The sequence below is a fragment of the Pteropus vampyrus genome, unplaced genomic scaffold (genome assembly GCF_000151845.1).
Source record: "Pteropus vampyrus isolate Shadow unplaced genomic scaffold, Pvam_2.0 Scaffold9, whole genome shotgun sequence".
Taxonomy (NCBI): domain Eukaryota; kingdom Metazoa; phylum Chordata; class Mammalia; order Chiroptera; family Pteropodidae; genus Pteropus; species Pteropus vampyrus.
In genome coordinates this window covers 10,320,558-10,343,407 of record NW_011888790.1, presented here as the reverse complement: position 1 = coordinate 10,343,407, position 22,850 = coordinate 10,320,558, and the positions used below count along the sequence as shown (strand labels likewise).

Genomic DNA, 22,850 nt, shown 5'->3' with positions numbered 1-22,850 from the left:
ATTTAAGTAATTTCAAATATCTCTACTCTTACCTTTCTGTTAAAATTCATTAGACTATTTTTTTTTAAATTTTTATTATCATGACATTGGTTAAAAAATCCAGTAAGTTTCAGGTGTACAATTTAAGAGTAAGAAATATATATATTTTTCCATTGTGTGTTCACCGCCCATAGTTAGAAATCTGTCACCACATATTTGACCACTTTTACCCCATCTACCTTCCCCTTCTCCCCATCCCCTACCCTCTGGTAACCACTAGTCTATTGTCCATGTCCATGAGTTATAGAGTATTCCTTTTATTAAGACTAATAAAAAATTTATGCAATGGTTAATGGTTCACTATTATTTGAAAAAACATTAAATTTACAAACAATACCTCAAATACTGAAAGATCATTATCAAAGAGAGAAGTTATCTAAGATTTTATAGGGATAGAAAAGATGTTTTTAAATGTTCAAAAAATATACACTACTAGTTTCAAATTCCAGCCATCCTGTCGTAATTGTTTGGTATTACTGTAACTTTAATATACTGATACAGCTCTTGGCAGAGTCTGTGGAGACTCATTATTTGCCACAGTGAAACTGGTTCTCATCTTTCAATAACATAATACTAAATATCTTGAAATGTATTCTTGGAGCGCAATCACTTTAGGAATGGCTGTCTGGCTGCAGAAAAAGAAAAAGAATACTCTAAAGCAATTCAGGTTACAAAACATGAGATAATCTCACTAATATTTTCTTATGGGAATATTGGTCAGAGTTAACCAAACTCCTCCTCCCTTATGTTTAGGCCTTAGGTCCCTAATTTACTAATAACAGTGTTATAAACTTTTCAGAACTTTCTATTTTAAAACCTCTGGAAAAGCAAAAATTTTTCTCCAGAAGTGGTAGAGAAGTATACAACCAGAGTCCTGAAAACTTAAGAGGTAAAGCCAAGACTACAAAAATTTTCATTCAGTCAGTCAACAAATACTTAGGAGTGCCCATGATATATCAGGCAATATGGTATGCTTATTGGCAGACAAGGCCATTCTGATTCCTTTGGGTAGGAACAAGATTTGAAATTTAAAAAATAGAAAGATGAAGAAACTATATAGTTTTCTCAATTTCTTACAGTTTCCGATAAGATATTTGATATTTACTCTTAAATATTTTTGACTCATTTCTACATATTAATTATAATCTTAACTAAATTAGGCTCCTTATAACTGATTTAAGTTATTTTAGTAGTTTTACCTTCACTTTTTATAGTAATCAAAGAGAAAGAATTATTCACTGAAACATAACAGATGCCCTGATCCAGCAGGAGATAATCTACTTTTTGATTGCCATTTCAGATTATTATGTGGCTTGAACCATTTCATATTTAATTAGCACATATTCTTTAGAGATTTAAAAAACAAGACTCAGAAAATACTATGGTTCATTGTCAAAATTAAAGAACATTTGTCATTAGTACAAAGTTATTTATGAATACACATTACTAAAAGATGATGTTTAAAACTTTAGTCATTTCACAGAAGAATCTATTGCTGAAAGGTGTGGTAGATCCTTAGGCATTAAAAATGAGAATGGTTTTGCAAATTTTAAGACTACCAATAGAATATTCTTGCATATATTCATAAAATATCTACAAATTCCTAAATGCTCAGAGTATAAATGTTAATTGTGCTTTGCTCTCAGATAATTTTGTATACTTTTCCTGGGTTAGTCCAGCATTTGAAGGACAGAGGTTTTCCTATAAACACCATAAAGGTGTTTTATCAAATTTAAAGGTACTGACCTTTAAAAAGATAACAAATGACCTAAAGAATTACCAAGTTATTATGTATAATGTGATTTAACTACAAACGTGATTCTCTGTAATGGTCTTTAACAACCAGAAAACTACTCCAGCTTTAAAAATACAGATAATTTTCAAAAGTAAAAATTCACTAATGAAAAGGTCGCCAAAATCTAAAAGATGAAATAAACCAGAATCTTTCAAAACAAATTCTTGCATAGAAGCAAAGGGTTGAGATTAAATAAGTTGTTTCTTCCATCATTTACAAGCTGTGGAAAAACCTATGTTTTATTGAAATATTCACATCTTAGTAACCATATTTCACATAGCATAATCAATATAGGGTAATTAAATTTACCTTGATATTCTGGGCATCAACATTAGCTCCAGCTTCAAGAAGAAGACTAATAACTGTGGTATTCCCTGCTAGTACTGCCCAATGCAAAGCAGTGTTTTTGTGATACTTGTCACCAAGGTTAACTGAAACATTGAATGTTAAAAGCAATCTAGTTGGATCCACACTGAAAAGGAAAAAAAAAACAACAACAACAACAACCCTAATTTCAATTATAGAAATCATTATAGATACTAAACTGATTGTGGCTGTATTCATATTCCATCTTGGAACACTTCTATTCTAATCTATACTCAACAAGCTTATGACTGCTAATGAGACATTTTGATATCAAGTATTATATGCAACATGTAATATGCAACAAAGTAATATTATGCTAAGAGAAAGCATATACTTGCTCTTGATATTTTTTTTTGCTCGAGTTTAATGTCATTAATATATGTAATTAAACAATTATGTTTTTAAATTTAAATCTAGGTTGTCCCAAAAATAATTTAAAGCAACTTACTAATTAATATATTAAACTTGGTAACATGCAAATCGCATGAAAAAAGTTACTTTAAAAAAAAGAGATAATTTTCTATTCTTGGAAAGTGTTGAATGAAAATAGATTAAGGATACTACGATTACCAAGGTAAAGGTAAGCATAGATACTCAAACATCCAAAAAGGTAACTTATGTTATATACGATGTACTCATAATGAAAATTTTAAATATTAGCAATAACATTAACTTTTTTCTCATCACCTACTTTACATTTTATGTTGAAAATGATCTGAGTATTTTAATAATGTTTACATACCTATGTGTTCTATAAGCTGCCCACATTAAAGGTGTCATTCCATTCTGATCCATCATATCTACATCCTGATAGTTAAAAACAAAAACAAAAATAGTAAAAATTTTTAAAGTTCTACCAAACTTACTTGAAAAAATCTAATTTGATCATAGGAAAACCCAATATAATACTACTCAATCATATGTGATTTATGAAACTTTTTAATTTTAAAATAAAACTATGTATTGTCACTAAATATTTTAATTGGTGTATATATTTAATTGTACGTATATATTAAATGTATATAATTAACATATATTTACAGTGTTCCCTTTTAAGATGCATTAATCAACCTTTAAATGATTTGGATTTAAAAATGTTGACCTACTCTTGATCTTTCATCCACAAAGAATAGGTTAAATGATTTAAGTCTCTGAAAAATGTATTTATACTAATTCATGATAGGAGGGAATGATGAAACCCTGTTAATTCCTAGGCATTTCAAAACAAAGAATAAAAGACCAATCTTTTTAATAAGCTCAAAAAAAGTTTAGTGTTTCCTTTGCATTTTGTCACTATACATGTACATTTTTAGAGTTAACTAATTCTGCAAAGTTTATGACGAAAAGCAATGTGATAAATCAATTCTCTTTATTACTCTCCACTATTTTTACATTTTTAGTTCGTTATTTTGGTATTTATCTCCGTATCTTTAAAAAGATGCCTGAATTGCTACTTTTTGATTTTTCAGTTTTAGGCCCTGTCTTCTGAGACTTCTCAGTACGCAAAATGAGAACTTCTCTTTCCTCTCCTTGACCCATCACAAGCATGCATCTTTCCTATTCTTTCCTCTCAAGTGATCTATTGTAACTGTGATTCTAAATTTTTTTTAATATTTACATTACAATTCCCAGTAAAATCATACAGTAAACCATGATTACTTTTCCTCTCCTACTCAACTTTTTGCTTTCCTTGGTACTGTCTTTTTCCCCCTTTGGCTTAGTTTTTTTTTAAGCAAATTAGAATTAAAACTACCACCTACTCAATCAAAACTCTTCTCTAGTTATTTAAAATCTCCTTTTGAGACCTTATGATGTATCAGGAACTCTATCGGTTTCACTTCCCTAAAATTCTCTCCTAACCCATTCCACTCTGGACTGATTATCCTATATGCCTGAGGCATCTGTTTCATTAAAAGGTGTTCTTTTGAGGATAGAAATCATATTAAATTCACATATTCTCAGTGTCCAACAGAGTGCATGATCAAAAACCATTCATTAAAGGAAGACATGTTTATCCATCTACTCTTCCAGGCTTAGGAAAGGCACTGGCTTTAGAATAAGACAGAAAAGTTTTAAATTCCTAGCTCCACCACTTAATAGCTATAAACCTGATGAAATTACTTTATGAGCCTCAGCTTCATCATCTAAAAATATAAATACAAATAATGACTTCGGAAGACCCCTGTGATAATTAAATGAAATGTGTATAAAGCACCTAGTCCAAAGCCTGGAACATTACAGACATTCAACAAATATTAAGTTTCTACTTCTTCCCTCCCTCGTCACCTATTCCTGGATTATACTGAATCAGCAGTTCTCATTCAACCTGTGTTATCTAATTCATCAGTCAGTGGAGAGAGGGCAGAATTATAGTGGGTACACTTCATATCTCTAAGCAGCAGTTCTCTGTGAGCCACTGTTACTGATGGAAATATATCTCAAATGTGAACTATCCAAGTGTACTGAAGCAGAAAAAAAGCTGAGAACTACATTAGACAACCTGTAACGCACGTTTAGATGTCATTACTTTAGTCCCTCATGAATACTGTATTTGAATGTTATGTCTTATCCACTATAAATCCATTTCTGGATTTACCTTAAAAAGTGTTATTTGGAACATCATATGTAACCTCACACAGTATTTCTAATACTATACATGTTGATTTTCCAATAAGTTTTTAAAAAATATCTTCCCTGACAAGCTTCCTTGTTTCTTATATGAAAGTTAAGTACTATAATTTATTTTACTTCTTTCACTTTCCTGGTTTCAAGAAAACTCAACTAATTCTGATGCCCAATTAAAACAAACATGTAAATTCTTATGTTTAAGTTACTTCTTTCTTCTTAATTGTGACTCTTTTCATATCATTTTGAAAAAAGTGGTATTAAAAATATCAATAAGTAAAATAAAAAATGTAAAATTATGTCACATCTCTAGAGTACTAAAAGAAAAATAGAATTCAACCTTTTCACTCTTTAGGTAAGGATTTAAAACTTGGTACTTCTTTTCCAAGTTCAGCCTAGACGTATGGATATTCTCTATTAGGAAGAATTAACAAGCCCAAATCAAAAGCTTATGGGAATTCCATAATCAACAGGGTTCCGTAAGTTAGCAGTTTTCCCTTTTTCTCCTGAAAATCATCCAAAAGAACTGGTAGCGAGCACTAAATATATTTAACAGTATAACTAAAACAATTGTGAAGAACAGAATGACAACTGAACAGAAATATATATGTCCTAAGAATGCAAAATTGATGCAATTAACAAAATTGGGAGGAGGTTAAAAAAAGTATAAGTGCATAATCTATAATAGTTATAAGTCAAAAGATATTATTTAAAGCTGAAAATCAAGGAAAAGAAATGTAGTTACATTTATCAGAACAAAGTTAATAATAAGAAAAACAATATATTGACTAAAGTCAGTGAAAGACTAAAGTCAGAGAAAGAAGAAATAAAAGTTACTTATTTGAATATTGCTTATAATTGAGAACTGATCAATTAGAATAAAATGTGACTGAACCTCTGACTGCAGTAAGAGAAAAAGAACTGTGTAACTATCTGAGGAAAGGATTTACCAAGAAGAAGAAACAGCAAGCACAAAGGCCTTAGGAAAACAGCATGTCAGACTTGCTCAATAATAGAAAGACTGGGGTGGTTAAAGCAGAGTGAGTGAGGAGGAGATGACAGAAGATAAGCTGGAGAGGTAATTAGGGCTAGATCCACATGGTTCTATAGGCAGAGAAAGACTTTGGACATCGAAATATGATGTAATGAATATTAGAGGATTGTGTTTTATAAGAAAGTATACATGAAAAAAAGTTCCAGAAAAATACATACTGAACTGTTAAAGGAAGTAACCTCAGGGAGACAGATTTCATTTTCTAAGTCACAGCCTATTATGTTTGACTAGTATACATTAAGCATACGTTACTTTTGTAAGCAGAAAATGAATTTACTCATGAAAAAGATTATTTGTCAAACATTTATTATCATCATTATGCATTTACTGTACAAAAGGCACCATGACAGGTAGAAATCGCTGCCTTTAAAAATTTTATAGCCTACATCCTGTGCCATACTGAAATTATCCAAACTCCAAAACCAATAAGCTAACAAAAAGACCATGAAGACTCAAAAATTTACACTTTTCCTACTAAATTAAAAACTGAAAGAAAAAAAGTAAATGCATACTATAAATTTATATCTGCAATACAAAAGGCCAGGAAAGATATTATCATGTGCTACAGCACCATCTACTGCTTCAACTACCAGTCTAGAAGAAACTGTGGGAGCAGGACAATCTCCTGTAGTAGTTGGTCTCTAAAGATGGTCCCCAATAAACCTCACCTCTTGGTACGCAAGCCTTGGTGTTCCCACAGTGGACATGATCAGGCCCCTGTTACTTGTTTTAACTAAAAGAATGAAGAAATGCTGCTGTGCCAGTTCACAATTTAAGACTTAAAATACGCAGAACAGCTTTTGCTTTTGTTCTTTTGGGAACTCTAAGCCACCATGTAAATAAACAGTCCACTTCCCCTGATGGAGAGACCACATGGAGGGGTACTAAGAATAAGAAGTTCTGAGACGGCATAGAGAAAAAGAGAGGCCAAGCTGTCCCAGCATCGCAGGTGAGCCCAGCCTTTTAGCCATTCCTACCAAGTTTCAAGATATGTTTAAGTGAGCTATCCTCTACCTACATGAGCCCCCAGGTGACAGAAGCCACAAGAAGAACCACTCAGCCAAGGCCACTCTAACTACAGAATTATGAAATATAATAAATGGCTGGTATTGTTCTTAAGCCATTAGATTTCAGGGGGTAGTTTGTTAACACGGTTACAGAAAATAAACTCCCCCTTCCAGCAATTAATTTAACTAGTCTATGCCTGTTTTCCTATTACACAACACACAACTGTCGTTGCTCTGACTCTGCTAATAAATATCTTAAAGGATTCTTAAAATACTATTCAATTTCTAAATAGCATAAAATTTTATATTAAAGTAATAATTATGTTAATAGCAATGAATTAAAATCATCTGTCTTTCTCTTATGATGGGATCCTTAGCTATAAAACTAATGTTTAAGTATAACCGGAGAAAACACATGAAAGAAAAACTGAGTGACATTACTTTTAACATAATACATTCATTACAAAAATATGGTCCATACAAACTGGTAACACTTAATGTGATTATAGTTACTGCACATTCAGGAAAAATCAGGAGGAACCACTTAAATCATGAGAAATTTTCTGAGATGTAAGAAGTAGCATTATTTTATACACCAGAAACTAAAAAACTGATTTTAAAGAATTTATCCTCTCAAGAGGTACTTAATATGGAAAATAGCCAGAAATATGTTCAAAAAAGTTTAAATAAATTCAGATATATTCAAAAAACACTAATATGGAAAATAGCCAGTAATATATTCCAAAAAGTTTAAATAAATTCAGATGATATATTCAAAAAATACCTAAAAGTTCTCCCTTACTTTCTGGAATCCATCTCTATTACTCAGAAATAAAAAAGGCCAACTTAATGGATTATTATCTGGTTCATGATTGTCTTTCTTATTTTTATGTTAACTATATTAAATATTAAATAGGTCAATATCAAACTATATAATTATCCTCTTCATCCATCATAAAGTATTATTTAAATATGACCAGGTCTTTACACCTATAACATCCATTATGTTAAGCATTTAAACCATGAAGAACATCCACACCATTGTGTCTTTTTACCTGTCCTTTTGCTATGAGATAAGCAACAATTGAGGTATGTCCAAACTGCGCAGCCAGATGAATACAGCTACATCCTTCTCCATCAATTAATGAAGGATCTGCACCATATTTCATTAGTTGCACAACCATAGATAGATGGCCTTGTCTAAAACATAAAGAATACTTAGATATACAGTTATTTCAAATAAAACGTCTTTTTAAATAGGGTAATGGTACAAAAGATTACACAAATATCTTTTTAAAGTCCTACACCTTTCAAAATGCAGTATCTATGACAAAATTTTAAATAATTTAGACAATGTTCATGTTCAATTTTAAGAAATTATATGAAAAACTAAAAATAATATCTTTCATTTTAGCTCTCATGCTGGCTTATGCCTGTGAAGATAAACAATCTTTTGTGATAGTTTAAAATACATTAAGCAGAATTTTATATCAAACATATCACTCACTTTTGTTCTAGAAAAGAAAAATAATTTTGTTTTACAATAGATATATGTCAATACATATTTAGGGTTTTATGATTTTTAAGTCTTAACTGGAATAACAGTCCTTGAAAATTTAGAGATAACTCATAACTTCTTTAAATATATAATAAGTTGTTATTACACTCTATTAATCCTATTGCAAAATGATCTTAATCGTCCCATGAACTGGACACTTCTTTAATTGTAAATATACATAGGCTGCAAAACTATTACATTAATAAAATTTAACCCAATCTTATAACTAGATTAATATAAGCATGGTTAATTCCCTAAACACTTTGGACAATAAATCTTGATTCTAATGCAGGTACACTGGACAGCAATACATTAGTATGTTAATGACATTCACGACTGGCATAAAAAATTCTCCATTTTAGCATACCATTTTTTAAAAAGTACTTAGTTATACACTAAAATATATATATACATATATCTAGAAGCAAATTTAAACCTTGTGGCCCAATGCAATGGAGTTGAATTTAGGTCTCCTCCAAGTTGATCCACAATAGCACCTTTCGAAATGTAGTATCTATAAGACAAAATTTTATATAATTTTATATAATTTAGATAACGTTCATGCTCAATTTTAAGAAATTATGTAAAAAATAAAAAACAATATTTTTTATTTTAGCTTTCATGCTAGCTTATGCTTCTGAAGATAAACAATCTTTTGTGATAATTTACAATACATTAAGCAGAATTTTATATCAAACATGTAACTCTCTTTTATTCTAGAAATAAAAAGAAAATAATTTTTTAAGGTTAAAAAAAAAGCAATGCCAAATAACAATTACATAAAAACAAGGCAGTCAAGAGAACCACAAAGATTTGGGTCAGATAGCAGCAGCAGATAGAATCTTGGAATTAGAATACTTGGAGAATAGGCCAGATACTTAGCCCACCATGGGACTCAGCTTTTAAGCTTTACTTACCTCACAAGCTTATTGTATTATTAAATCAAACAATATATGTGAAACAATTTTATAAACTGTAAAGTATAACATAAACATTCTTTATTCTTATTTGTTGTGCCTTTAAAGCTGTGTTGCTTTAAAAAGAGCAACCTCACTGCTTAATGTACTAAGCAATAATCATAATATCTTGATATCCTCTTAAATGAACAGGACCTAGCTGCTTCTTGCAATGCTTCCTTTGGAAATAATCAATGCAATGACTTGAATATAAACAGTTTCAAGTATCTGATATCAAATGCTTGATGTGTGTATATTAGTGAGACTCTTAAACTGTTCTAAGTGATTACTGCCTTAGATCACTAATGCATTTACTCTTAATGTCATAGTTCTAAATATTTAATATACTTAAATTTACATATCTGATTCAGAAATTTTCTGCTTTACATATTTGTTAAATTTATGCTTTTAAAGCATTATGCAATGAAGGGCCCAACTGTTCTATCATGTAAAATATTTCCAGACTAAAATATTTTCAGTTCAAAATATCAGATAATTTGAATTTTGTATATTTTGAAGAAAAATACAGAATTCTGTAGTCTGAACACAAATATTTAACTAGTCCTAAATTGTTTCTTTAGATACCTGGTGGACATTAAATTATAGTTGAAAATGCTTTTATAAGCCCAAAAGGAAACATAGCCAAAGAACAAATTTGATAGGAAATAGTTTCTTAAAAATTCCAAGCAGAGTTTTTTTTAAAAAAAAAAAACAATTTGGTTACCTTCTCTATAGTCAATATATCTGCTCCTGAGAGTTATTTTTACTCACATTTCCAATATTTGCTAGGGCTGCAGCAATGAGTGATTTCCAACCTGGTTCTAAAATACAACTTTTTTTTTCATAAGGATAGGGAAACTTTTTTTCTGCATGCTAAAAAAGAATCACTTCTATTACCTTTTCACTGTAACCACCTGGAAGTACTATATTTTTATAACATGTTATTCTTTGTAGTTCTGAGATCCTAGCTGAAAACTACAAACTCCTGAGATGATCATATAATTCTCATTTTTAAATTCAAGCCTCCCTGCAATACTACAAGAATAGTATTATCATGGAATGTACTTGCCGGCACATATTTCTGAATCTAATGGATGAGATGCCCCTTAGAGAGAAACATGGTTTTCTAGTTATTAGTCTCATTTTATTTCTGGGCTGTTGAGAACAGGGCTGTTGCATACACCTGGGAAGACTGTATACTGCACCACTCCAGATGTGAAGGGCACTACAACTTCAAATTGTGGACCCTGATTCCTACTTTTGTTCAGTGGAATACATAGATATTCGTAATGTAAATGTAATTTTCTATTGCTGTCCAAACAGTTAAGTAAAATATCCAGAATAGGAGAGTTATCATTAGACCCCCAAGCTTTTGTTCTCACATTTCCTAATTCCCCATAATTATTTTCATGTCTTCAGGTCAGCTGAATAATAGGCAGTCTTGCTGAATCTCCCAATATTCCCCCCGTGTCTATCTCTCTCTGTCTCTCTCTCAAAAAGCTATTAGAAAATGTGCTCTACTAAAACCAAGGAACAAACCAAGAGAGATAAAAACCTGAGATCCAGGAAACTAAGACCAGCACTGGAGCAAAGGGAATTTCCCAGGATGATGGCAAAGGAAAGTCTCAAGACAATGACTGTTCCGTAGCTCTAAAGAACAAACAGTCTAGGTTCGAGCAGAAAGGTGGAGAAAATCCAGGAATGATTTAACAACCCCCTCCTCCACCAAAATAAGAACTGATAAACTATCTATTACTGTTTGCATACAGAGTGGTTTTATAGTTCTAAGATTATGAGAAGAATTAGTTAGAATGTATAGAAAATTAAACAAATTTTAAAAAATGAAGCAACTTTAACTACAAACAAAATCCAGAATTCTACAGGAAAGAACAGATAATCATAGAACACTTCTAGATTTAGCAGTGAGAATTTACATCCTAATAACAATTTAAACTTTTCATAGTGATTTAACTAAAACTATAATAGAGGATGGAAGAAGTATTAGTGATGATCTAGGACATCTAGTTAACCTAAAATAGAAAGTCAAAATATAATAACTGATTAATCAAGAAATAACAGCAATATTTATTAAAATTCAAAATTCATCTAACTTTCTTACTCCTAAGAATTCTACAGATATGTATGAACATAAGCAAAGTGATATGTGAACAAGTACAGCACTGTTTGTAGTAGTAAAAACACCAGAATTAATCTAAATGTCTACCAATAGAGAAACAATTAAATCCAATTAAATAACTGAATTTTATTCAGCTTTTTAAAAAAGAATGATGTAGCTCTCTTTGTACTGAAACAAAAAATCTCAATGATGTATAAATTAAATGAAAAAGCAGAAAAGTACCATCATTTGTGTAAATAAAATAACTTTCTAGATAAAAGTAGCAATACAAATTTATAAGCTACAAGAGTAAATACTGAAAGAAACAGCCAACATACTGAAAATAATTACTTTTGGGATATAGGACCCTGAGAGTAGAGAGAGATTGCTGTTTCCCATTGTAAGCTTTTAAGTACTATTTAATCTTTCAAATTGTTTATGTACTATTTTGATTAAAGTAACATTAACTGAAAAAACTATAGAGGCTGTGGAAGTCTAGATAACTTTAGCCTAGACTCTCATTAAAGAAAACTTAAAAAGCTCAATGAAATATAATAAACATTTTCTTAAAAAGCAAAGCCTAAGAAGAATAAGAGCATTTACCAGGCCAAGCAAAGTAGACAAAAGCAAAATACAGGCTGGGACCTCAAAAAGCTGCACTGAAGTGGTAATTAAGGACCAGAAGTAAAACTGGCTCTAGCATAGTCCTCAGCTACCTGAGCCAAAAAAATCTAAAGCCTTAAAACTAATTTAAAGTTGGGCCTCGCAGAAATAATTGGGCATCTTCCCACCTTAGGTCTCAACTTATTCAAAAAATAATTTTTCAAACACAATGTCTAATACATATTTACATATTCAAAGATAATCAGGCACATGTAGAATAATAATAGATATAGACCGACACAGACTCCAAATGCTATATTCTCAGACATCGATTATAAACTAACTATATTTACAATATTCAAGTAGACAAGACTGAAAATTTTAACAACAATTTAAGTAATACGTACTTTTAAAAAGCAATAAAAATTCTAGAACTAAAAATAAACAAAATTAGAAACACATTAAATAGATTTAACAGCAGATTATACATGAAGAATAAATTAACAGTAAGATAGGTCAAAAGAAATTTCCAGAATGAAACAGAGACAAAAGGAGAGAACAGAGAGAAGAGAGGATAAGAGACATAGTGTACAATGAAAAGGTCAAACATATATTTAACTGGAGTTCCAGAAGGAAAGCAAAAAGAGAACGGGGGAGAAGTAATATTTGAAGAACTAGTGGCTGAAATTTTTCCAGAACTGATGAAAACATCAATCCACAGAATTGAGAATTCTTTGCAATCTCATTTAGGGTAAATACAAAGAAATCCACACCTAGATATATCATCATGAAACTGCAGAAAACCAGAAACAAAGAGAAAATCTTAAAAGCAGCCAGGGAGAAAAAAAGCTTTCAAAAGCGCAATACTTTGATTTCTCAAAACTAACAGAAGCCAGAAAACAGTAGAATGGTATTTTCAATAGGTAAAAAGCAAAAATAAAAACTGCCAACCTAGATTTCTATACCATGTGAAAATTTCCTTCACTAACAAAGATGAAATGAAAACATTTTCCAACAAGCAAAAATTAGATATCAGAAGACCATACTGAGGGCAGAGGGAAGGATAGAGATATATGAAGGAAAAACACGAACAAATAAAATGGAAATATATTATCTGGAAGAAAGTGATTCATAAAGTTCAATGCTTTAGATATTACTTGCTAAATCTTTAGAACTCTAAGGGCAAACTCTTTTACCTGGCATTAATATCCTACTTGCCCTAGACTCTGTGTGCTATACTTAACTGCACATTTGCAAGCAGTTTATTTCAGAATCTTGTCTTTAGATAAAGATCTTATGTCCAAATTATCAGACTACTAAACCGGATTTACTAAGAAAGACTGTTGCTTATCTAATTACCTCTAATACTAAACAAGCAAATTAACAATACGAAAAATCATTTTACAATTAGTATGTAACGTATTCATCACTTATGCTAGTATAAACAGATTAGATTATTATTATCTATTATCTTGTTAATCTCTCTCTTTCCTTTTGTAGCTTTTCCCCATAGAATTCATATTTAGAATGTGAGCTGCAAGTTAGACTACTGGAGTTAATGTCCTGACTCCAACCTTTATTAGCTGTATGTCATCGGGAGCATATTTAACCTCTTTATGCTTTAGTTTCCACATCAGTAGGACAGCAGTAATTTTTTTTTCACATAGGGTTACTTCAAGAATTAAGATTAAAGGAAATATACATGGAAAAGTACTCAGCACAGACCTGGTACATAATAACCATTCAATATATATTAAAGACAAATTTTTTCAGGAAAAAGGGTACATAGAATCTACATTTTAAAAGCTATAAATTTTAGAAATTATTAATTTTTACACCAATAATTTTTACCAACATAACAAATTACTTAAAAGTACAGAAAATACGTACTTGACTAAATCTATTCTGTTATTGATGGCAGCCCAATGGAGGAGTGTAACATTTTCTTTGTCTGGTTGCCGTACATCATAACCTGCTTCCACCAATTCTCGGCAACGTTCATATATTCCATATCTTGGGAAAAAAAGAAAAGAGAGATTGTTATTACGATTCAACAAGAATTTTGATATGTGGAAATTAAAATGGATTTCTCAACATTTTATTTTTAGCATGTCAATATTCCAACAGCTTTTACTAATCCATTTTACATTTTAAATGTCTCATCTATAAAAATGCAATACCTCATTAGGTGGAGGAGGATACCAGAAATAAAACATCTATCAATTGCATGTTTTTATTTATATCATCACTAATTCTACAAAACGCTTGAGGCAGCTTATAAAAATGCATACAATTATGTTAAAAAATATCAAGTACATAAAAAAGCAGTAACAAAAAGCATATCAATGATTTATAAGAACATCGAAAAGAAATGGTGTTTTATAAGCCTTGGGATTCTCTATTTACAAATTTAGATTTGATATATTCATGAAGGGAAATAAAGAAGGGTATATGGATGTGGGAAGAGGGGTGCATAGGGGAAGAGTCCTATGAGACATAAAAGAAGTCCACAGGGAGAGTTCTAAGAAAGATGTTCATACTTGATAAAGAAGAAGGGTACATGTGAAGAGCCTGATCCTTTCCTCCTTCTTTTGGTCATTGTGAGGTAGCATAAACATTTTTCAACTTTTTATTATGGAAATTTTCAACATAAACAAAAGTAGAGAGAATACAATAAACTACCAAGAATCCATCATCAAGCCTCAATATCAACTTTATCCTAAACAAAATATTGGGTCCTAGAGATATGACACAAAAACAAATTTAAATGAGCTTTGACTATATTTGTAACTTCTTAATCAGACTGGTCTTCAAAATGTGGAAGGCACACCAAAGAGTAAGGTTGGGGCAGGAGTGGCACATTAACATGATATTACAGCAAATATTAAAACTTCTACCTATATTCATGTCTTAGCTAATAAAGAAATTAAGCTTTTCTAATTTTTAATACAGCCTTCACATTGCTGCCCTCACTGGCTCTGTTTTTCAAGTGTACACACACACACACACACACACACACACGCACGCACGCACGCACGCACAAGGTAATCAACCTAAGGGAAGAGCAAGAGTTTCCAAAGAGCAGAACCTACCTCACACTTTGAATGAGTTGATAAGTGACCATGGTAATCTTTTTAACCATACAGAAAATCACTGGTTATTTTTTAACACTTAAAAGTTAATATGCATTTTCCCTTTAACAAAAAAAAAAACCAAGTGTTTCAAATTTGATGGCTTTTTTTGAGGGGGTAGGGGGGAGTAGTTATGACAAATAACTGTGATTAGTATGTTATCAACTATATATTTTTAAGAAAGTTAAAGATATTTAGTTTGTTCCCCTTCAAGGCAAAGGGGATATTTCAGACAATAGTGAGAAAGTATACTTTTCTTTCAGAAAAACACTCGCTATGAAAAGAATATTTTAAAAAAAACTGTATGTTTAGAAATGTTTCCATCATTATATAACATAGCTGCTGAAAAATCTAAATACATCACCTATAAAAAAAACTCATGTGGACACACTAAAAATTTTTGATACAATTTTCTAACATGTGTGAACTCATTATTGTAATTACAAAAATGCCAAAATCTGATTAGTTTGCAAGAACTATCATTAGAAAATAAACATTTACAAGTGCAGTTCAGTAACATCTTTGCTTAGTGAATAATACTGAAAAAGTAATTACTGTGACTTAGTAAATGCAGCACACACTGTAATTCTTCCATTAAGGAATTATATATCTTTGCAAAGCTAATTTTTTCCCAGAAAAAAAAAAAATCGTTAAAACAAAGTATCCAAATAAAATCAATTTAGGATCAGATTTCCATATCATAAAATATTAAACCAGCTAAAATAATAATGAGGAAGCATATTTAATTATACTACTGTCATTGTAAAAGACATTAAAGTGTGTATTTAATGTATACATTAAATACATAAAACCAATTTCCCTCAAATTACTCTACAAATTCAATAAAATTTTAATTAAAATCCTAAGTGAATATCTCATGAACTTCCCAAATAGAACTCTAAAATTCATTTGTGAGAGTAACAGGCCAAGAATAGCTGAGACAATACTGAAGACTAAGAAGTGATTAAAACAATGTGGAACTACACAATATTAAATAAATGAAAGAGAAAAGAGTGACATCAGCATCATGGTAGAATAAGACATCAATCATTTTGTTCTTCCTCCAACAATCTGGCATCTAACCACAGACAAAAGTGCCTCTGTGGGGGCTGTGGGATCCAGCACCATACGCTAAGGGAACTGGGAGGAGGATCACCCATCCTAGTATTGGATAATAGGTGTACAGACCTCAATCCCACCTGTGGATCCTGCAACAGTCCATGAACTGGCTCCAGCCCCTTTCAGCCAAAAAATACTGTCTTAGACAATCACCCACAGATGAGAGAGCTTTTGTGGAAGTCCGGGTTTCCAGAGACAGTCAAGCACATTGATGCAGAAAGAAAAATACAAATTTGGACACACTAGAGAGGAGTACTGAATTCTAAGCTGCCTGACTGGGGTGGTGGAAAGAAGCTGAGAGAGCGGCACAGGACTCTCTGAGGTCAATACAGGGACATGAATCCTACTAAATTCGTAGTGGACTCCATCAAAATACATAAAGAACTTTTATAAATCAATTACAAGACAAAAGAACTTCAAAATGGGTAAAGGATTTTAAAAGGCGATTCACACAAGAGGAAACCCAAATGGTTAATAAACATAACATATCAATGATGTTGATAAATGACAACATCATTTATCATCAGAGAAAGGCATATCAAAACAAAAACCATTTCACAACTATCAAACTGACAATAATTATTAAGTGTGACAAAATTAGGATTTATCAAGAAAGTAGTGAATGAAAAACTCTATTCCTACAGTGGAAGTATATACTGACATAAGTTTGGACATTAATTTGGCAATAATCGCTAAAGTTTAAAAAGAACATACTGAACAAGACAAAAATTCCACTTGAGTTGTCTACCCTAAAAAACTCTTGTTTATGTGCATGGGGAAATAGGTGGGAGGACATTTACTGACACTAAGTTTGTAATAATGAAAAAATATAACATTCTTAAGTGTCCTCAGTAAGGAATGATAAAATATATTAGTCCCCCCTTATCCCTGGGGGAGACATTCCAAGACTCCCAATGGATGCCTGAAACTGCAGATAGTATCGAACTCCATACATACATACTACGGTTTTTCCTATACATACATACCTATGATAAAGTTTAATTTATAAATTAGGTATAGTAAGAGATTAACAAAATTAAAAAGAAAAATTTTAATATACTGTAATAAAAATGATGTGAATGTGGTCTCTTGCCCTCAAAATATCTTATTGTACTGTACTCACCCTTCTTCTTGTGATAAGATGATAAAATGACTTAAGTTGTGAACTTTCATCCTTTCACTTAAAGGAAACACTTCACAGCTTCTCTCTGGCATATCCAAATTGCCAGCATCACTACTCTTATGCTTTGGGGCCATCATTAAGTAAAATAAGGGTTACTTGAACACAAGGACTGTGATACCTTGACATCTGATCTAATAACCAAAATGGCAACTAGGTAACTAAGAGGACGGGTAGCTTATAGAGTGCGAATATGCTAGACAAAGGAATGATTCATGTCCCGGGTGGGATGGAGTGCGACAGCACAAGATTTCATCACACTGATCAGAATGGCACACAATTTAAAACTCGTTAATTGTTTATTTCTGGAATTTTCAATTTAATATTTTTGGACCACGGTTGAGTGCAGGTAACTGAAACCACAGAAAGCAAAACCATGGATAAGGGAGGACTACTGTACTAAAAAGCAGTTAAACAGAATAAACTGTTTTTATCTATTAACAATGATAAATCACAAAAGCTATATATATTTTTTTAAGTAAAAGCAAGCTGCAAAAGGATATGTAGAACACAATTTATATAAACTTTACATTACAATAACATGTTTTGCTTACAGATATTTGTAGAGATGCAAAAGAATGTTCATGAGAATGAGTCACAGAAATTTCAAGACAGGTTTCCTTGGGGGACAGGGGGAAAGAGCACACTGAGCAACCTGTAGCAATTACAGCAAAATGTTAACATCTGCTTAATGTGACAGGTATTCTTCTCTGTACTTTCCGTAGGTTTGAAATGTTTCAAAACATAAATAAATGGTTTTAAAGGTAGAAATTACAGACAACATACTTAGATACTTTTCAAGAAACAAGATAGTTACATGAGTATGGGAGGGATAAAGAAAGGTGGTTGTTTTTTTCTTAAAATGAAAAATTCTGGAATATATTTGCTGATGGAAATGATGGATTAGGTAGGGTGAGAGAAATTAATGACAATGGAGAAAAAAGAGGTATCAAAAGGAGCAAAGTCTCAAAAGAAAAAATGAACACAAAGCAGTATAATATTTGCTAAATATAGTTGGCACAATGTGTTTTGATTTTTGATACATAATTTTTTTTTAAGAAAGTAGGGGGATATCAGTAGTCTAAAGACCTCCGAAAGTTTGCCTCTCCACAAAAGTAATGAAAAATCTAGCAAAAAAATGTCAGAATCAACTTTTTCAGAACTCTGGAAATTAACAAAAGGCTCTCAGCAATCCAAGGAACAGTTAGCCAAGAAAAACTGAATTTCAGTAAGGACAGAGAAGTTAGTGGCATTTTAATCTATCATGGTCCCATTCCTTGCTCCCCAGCAGCCTTGAAAAATAAATTTGTGTTCCTGGTACGGTAATGCAGTGCGCAGAATTGGGATAGAGTTCTTTCAAAGCTTCATTCCCAAAGAGGAATGGTCATTATTTAACCTGTTTGGGGGTTCCCTGGAAGAGTCTACTTGAAGGACTTACCTATTAGATCTCACTCAAACTCATTAAAAGCTTCTCCCTGGGAAAGGTGTTTGTCAAATGTTTTAACATCATAGTTGCTTGGGAGGTTGGATAAAAGTTGGGTCAAAGAACAGACAAATCAAAAAGCTTAAAACAAAACTTTGAGGAATAAGGTTATCTCTAGGGGCTTTGAAAAGCTTGGTCATACTCTTGAGAATCTAGAAAGTCACGCACATACATAAGGTTGTGTACACTTGTTCAACAAAGACCTGAGAAGGCCCTAGGCTCTCATCTCTGATAGACCCTGAAGTCCTGTGTAAGCAGAAAGTGAAGGTTAAGTCAGAGTTGTAAGCTACCTGGCTGAGTGCTGAGTATCCCAACATACACAAAGAACCCCTTGACCAACCCCAAAGATCAACTTAATGATTCTAGGGATTTAATCATTAGTTGACTACTAATTTATCAAGTAGGAACTTCACTGGCCATGCAAGACAAAGATACAAACTTTACAAAATTAGTTTAGAAATGTCACAAACAACAAATCCTGGAAGAACCTGATATCCAGAACTGATATCCAAATTACATTATTTGAATAGTCCACTTTTCAACAAAAAGTATTACAAGACATCCAAAGAAACAAGGAGAATTCATACACAGGGTGGGGGTGGGTGCAAGTGATAGAAATTTTCCCTGAGAATCCCAGACATTGGACTACACAAAGACTTTAAATCAGCTATTTTTAATTTGTACAAAGAACTAAAGGAAATCATGTCTAAAAAACTAAAGGAAAGTATGAAAACAGTCTCGCCAAATAGAGATTATCAATAAAGACAAAGAAATATTTGTGTTCACATTTCACTTAAAATATAGACGTCAAAGAAGAAATCAACTACAATGAAAACTTACTGTGTAGCCTTAACTATGTCCCATGTGCTATAATCATCAATATGAGTTTTCCGTCCAAGAGATTCACCATATCCATGGTTATAATGGCTTTGGGGTTTGATTTCCTGTTAAAGCAAGAATTGAGAAAAGGTACAGAAAACGTTTTAGTATTTCTGGACTGGTTTTGCACTATTTGAAGAAAATTCACTATTAAAATGATTATAGTCTACCTTTTTCTGAAGTCTGTACTCTTTAGAGAAAATGCATATTCAAATAGATCTACCCCTTTTACACACTCTCAAAACAGAAAAGCTACAAAACTAGAAATTAGTGACAAATTACTAACTGAAATTCATCTTTAGCACCATAAAACTCTTATCTCTTCATCAAATCAACTCTCGTTCTCTCAGACCAATTTTTTTATTATTCTAGCATTACCCTTAGCTCTAACTATCTACTTTAAAATCTTCATCACATGCCAAATAAACTCTAAGGTCCTAAAGACAGGACCTATTATTTTCGGGTATTACTTTTTCTTATACTCCAATGCTGAGAACTTGCTAAGCATCTGCCTAGGTGAATAAGGAACAATAGGACAGCTCTGATAAAATGTAAATCCATTTGAATAGTTCTAAAAATGTCAATAATATTAAACTAACTTTTATATAAAAATTGAATTAAACAAGTTTCACGGAATAGTACATCCATTCAAAGCTTATATGCCATGTGCAATTTTCTATTTAATACAAAATTTCCTATGCATATTCCACTTCCTCAACATAACGTAGCACTAAGATACAATCATATTTCTTTTATACGTAAACAGAAAAATTGAGCATGTTCAGCTCTAATATCATTCATTCAAATTTCTATGATTCTGATTCCCCACCCCTCCAGTGCGTGTGCATCCAAGCTCGCATGCTCTCACTTTCTCGCACATGCTGTTTCTCTCTATCTCTCCTCCTCTCTCCCTCTTTCTCCTCACACACATATAAATGTAAATATAAACAAATGGATAAAGCATAATGAGGTATTTGGAAAGAATTAAATCCTTAAAAGAATTCATGTTCTCTTGGCCACTGAAATTTAATAATCCAAATTTAATAGTATTTTATTGGAGGAAAAAGGCTATTATCTTTAGATCACTCTAGCCATTCGATTTGTGTGGGAAATTCCAAATTAATTTCTTTGAGCCATAAATTTAGAAGACTATCAATCTGAATATTTTCAAGGACAAGAAATTTTAGTTTCACGGAAGCAATTTCTGCTTAGTATATAAACCTTTCAACAAATAAATGCTTAGTTCCTTATGAAAATGCTATAGACAATATTAAAATACCCCAGTAATAATCATTGATCCACTTTAGCAAAAGAGACATCCATCTTAAGCTAAGATTCACAACACATATAATGTATATAGTTTACTAAGTGATTTTTTGAGATTGTTTTTCGACTCCATTAAAATAGAACTGGTTAAATATGAACATAAGCAGGTATAGTATTTTGGGTGTGTGCAACATTCTGAATAACTGATGGAACAAAACACTACATAAGACTTACCCATTTAATATTTTTAAACCTTTGTACTTAATTTTTCTACTGAATTACAGTTCTCAATTTCTCCATGCCCTATATAGTCAGTGTAGCAAAGTGAAGAAAGATACTTTTTAGGCCAATAACACTTCCTTCTTTCTAAATTTTCTTTTATTCTCCCCTACCACCAGGAAAATAATTTTTTAAACTTTCAATTCTGACTTGATACTTGAAGGAAAATAAAAACTGGTTGTAGTTTACAAGCAGAATACAATAACACTATATCTAACAAAACACGTTATCGAGAGGCCACTATACATAAAGCACTCCCCAATCTACTGGGACCCCAAGCCAGGACAGTGTGAGGTCAGTACAAAGTTTAAGAGGGTGCCAAAAAATGTAATAATCAAGATTTAAAAACAGTTTAATGGGTTATCTTTTAAAAATCAAAACCGATGCAAAAAAAAAAAATCCCAAACATCAGCATTTTAAATATAGGCAGCACCAGTATTGCTGATTTTTCCATTTGCACCAGGCTCCAATGTGGCTGGGAACAGCAGTGCAAACATACACCAAATATTGTCTCTTGCCCTCAAGGACTTTACAGTCCAGAGTGGGAGGACAAAGTTGGTAAGAAAATTAAGTCAAATATTAGAAACAAGAACCTGCCAAGGGATCAAGAAATACAAACTGGCAGTTACAAAATAGTCGTAGGGATGTAAAGGACAGCATAGAAAATATAGTCAACAATCCTGTAATAACTATGCATGTGCCAAGTGAGTACTAGATTTATTGGGAGATCACTTCGTAAGTTATATAAATGTCTAACTACTATGCTGTATACCTGAAATGAATATAATATTGAGTGTCAACTGTAACTGGAGGGAAAAAAACCTTCCAACAACAAGTTAAAACCTATTTAAATAAAGACGACATGAGGTCCAAAAAAAGTATTAACTTTAAAAACTATTTCAATTTGGAAATCTCCTAGGGCAAACTGCTATTCTTTTTTTTTTACTAACAGGCAAATAAAAATATTCATAAAACAAAAAATAAATTTCTATTTAAAGCTTATTATTGTAATGTTTTCACACATTTTAATTTCATTTTTATCCCCAGAGACCTCACTTACTGTACATGATTAAATCGTATTCTGTTTCTCTACACTCCATTTTGTCTCACTGACATTGCCAAATGTGATCTTCCAAATGTATTAAAAATCACTAATTTTTCTAGTAACATTTTTTTATTAAACCTACACCAGTATCTGTTTTATCTCATCTATAAGGTTTTTATTTTTTACTTTTTAGTAAAAGTAATCTGATGTTTTTAAAGACAGCTTTAAAGCTATCCCTAGAATAATTTTAGAGAGGGAGAATTATTGTCACTAAAAAGTAGAAGAAATGATGTTTAATCAAATCTCCAAGCTGTTTTATTACTAAAAAAAAAATTACAATACAGAACTT

General features: G+C 31.7%; 1 protein-coding gene across 2 annotated transcripts in view; it reads right to left on the bottom strand.

Annotated features, from left to right (window-relative positions):
* The window catches only part of ZDHHC17 (zinc finger DHHC-type containing 17), an 80,592-nt gene that overhangs the window by 41,515 nt on the left and 16,227 nt on the right, over positions 1-22,850 (bottom strand). For both annotated transcript variants that reach the window (XM_011374629.2, XM_023521077.1), the window contains exons 2-7: positions 19,873-19,976; positions 14,010-14,132; positions 8,881-8,958; positions 7,942-8,086; positions 2,943-3,007; positions 2,144-2,306 (exon numbers count right to left, since the gene is read on the bottom strand). In XM_011374629.2, the coding sequence (XP_011372931.1) occupies positions 2,144-2,306; positions 2,943-3,007; positions 7,942-8,086; positions 8,881-8,958; positions 14,010-14,132; positions 19,873-19,976 (678 nt within the window). The remainder of the gene's footprint in view (positions 1-2,143; positions 2,307-2,942; positions 3,008-7,941; positions 8,087-8,880; positions 8,959-14,009; positions 14,133-19,872; positions 19,977-22,850) is intronic.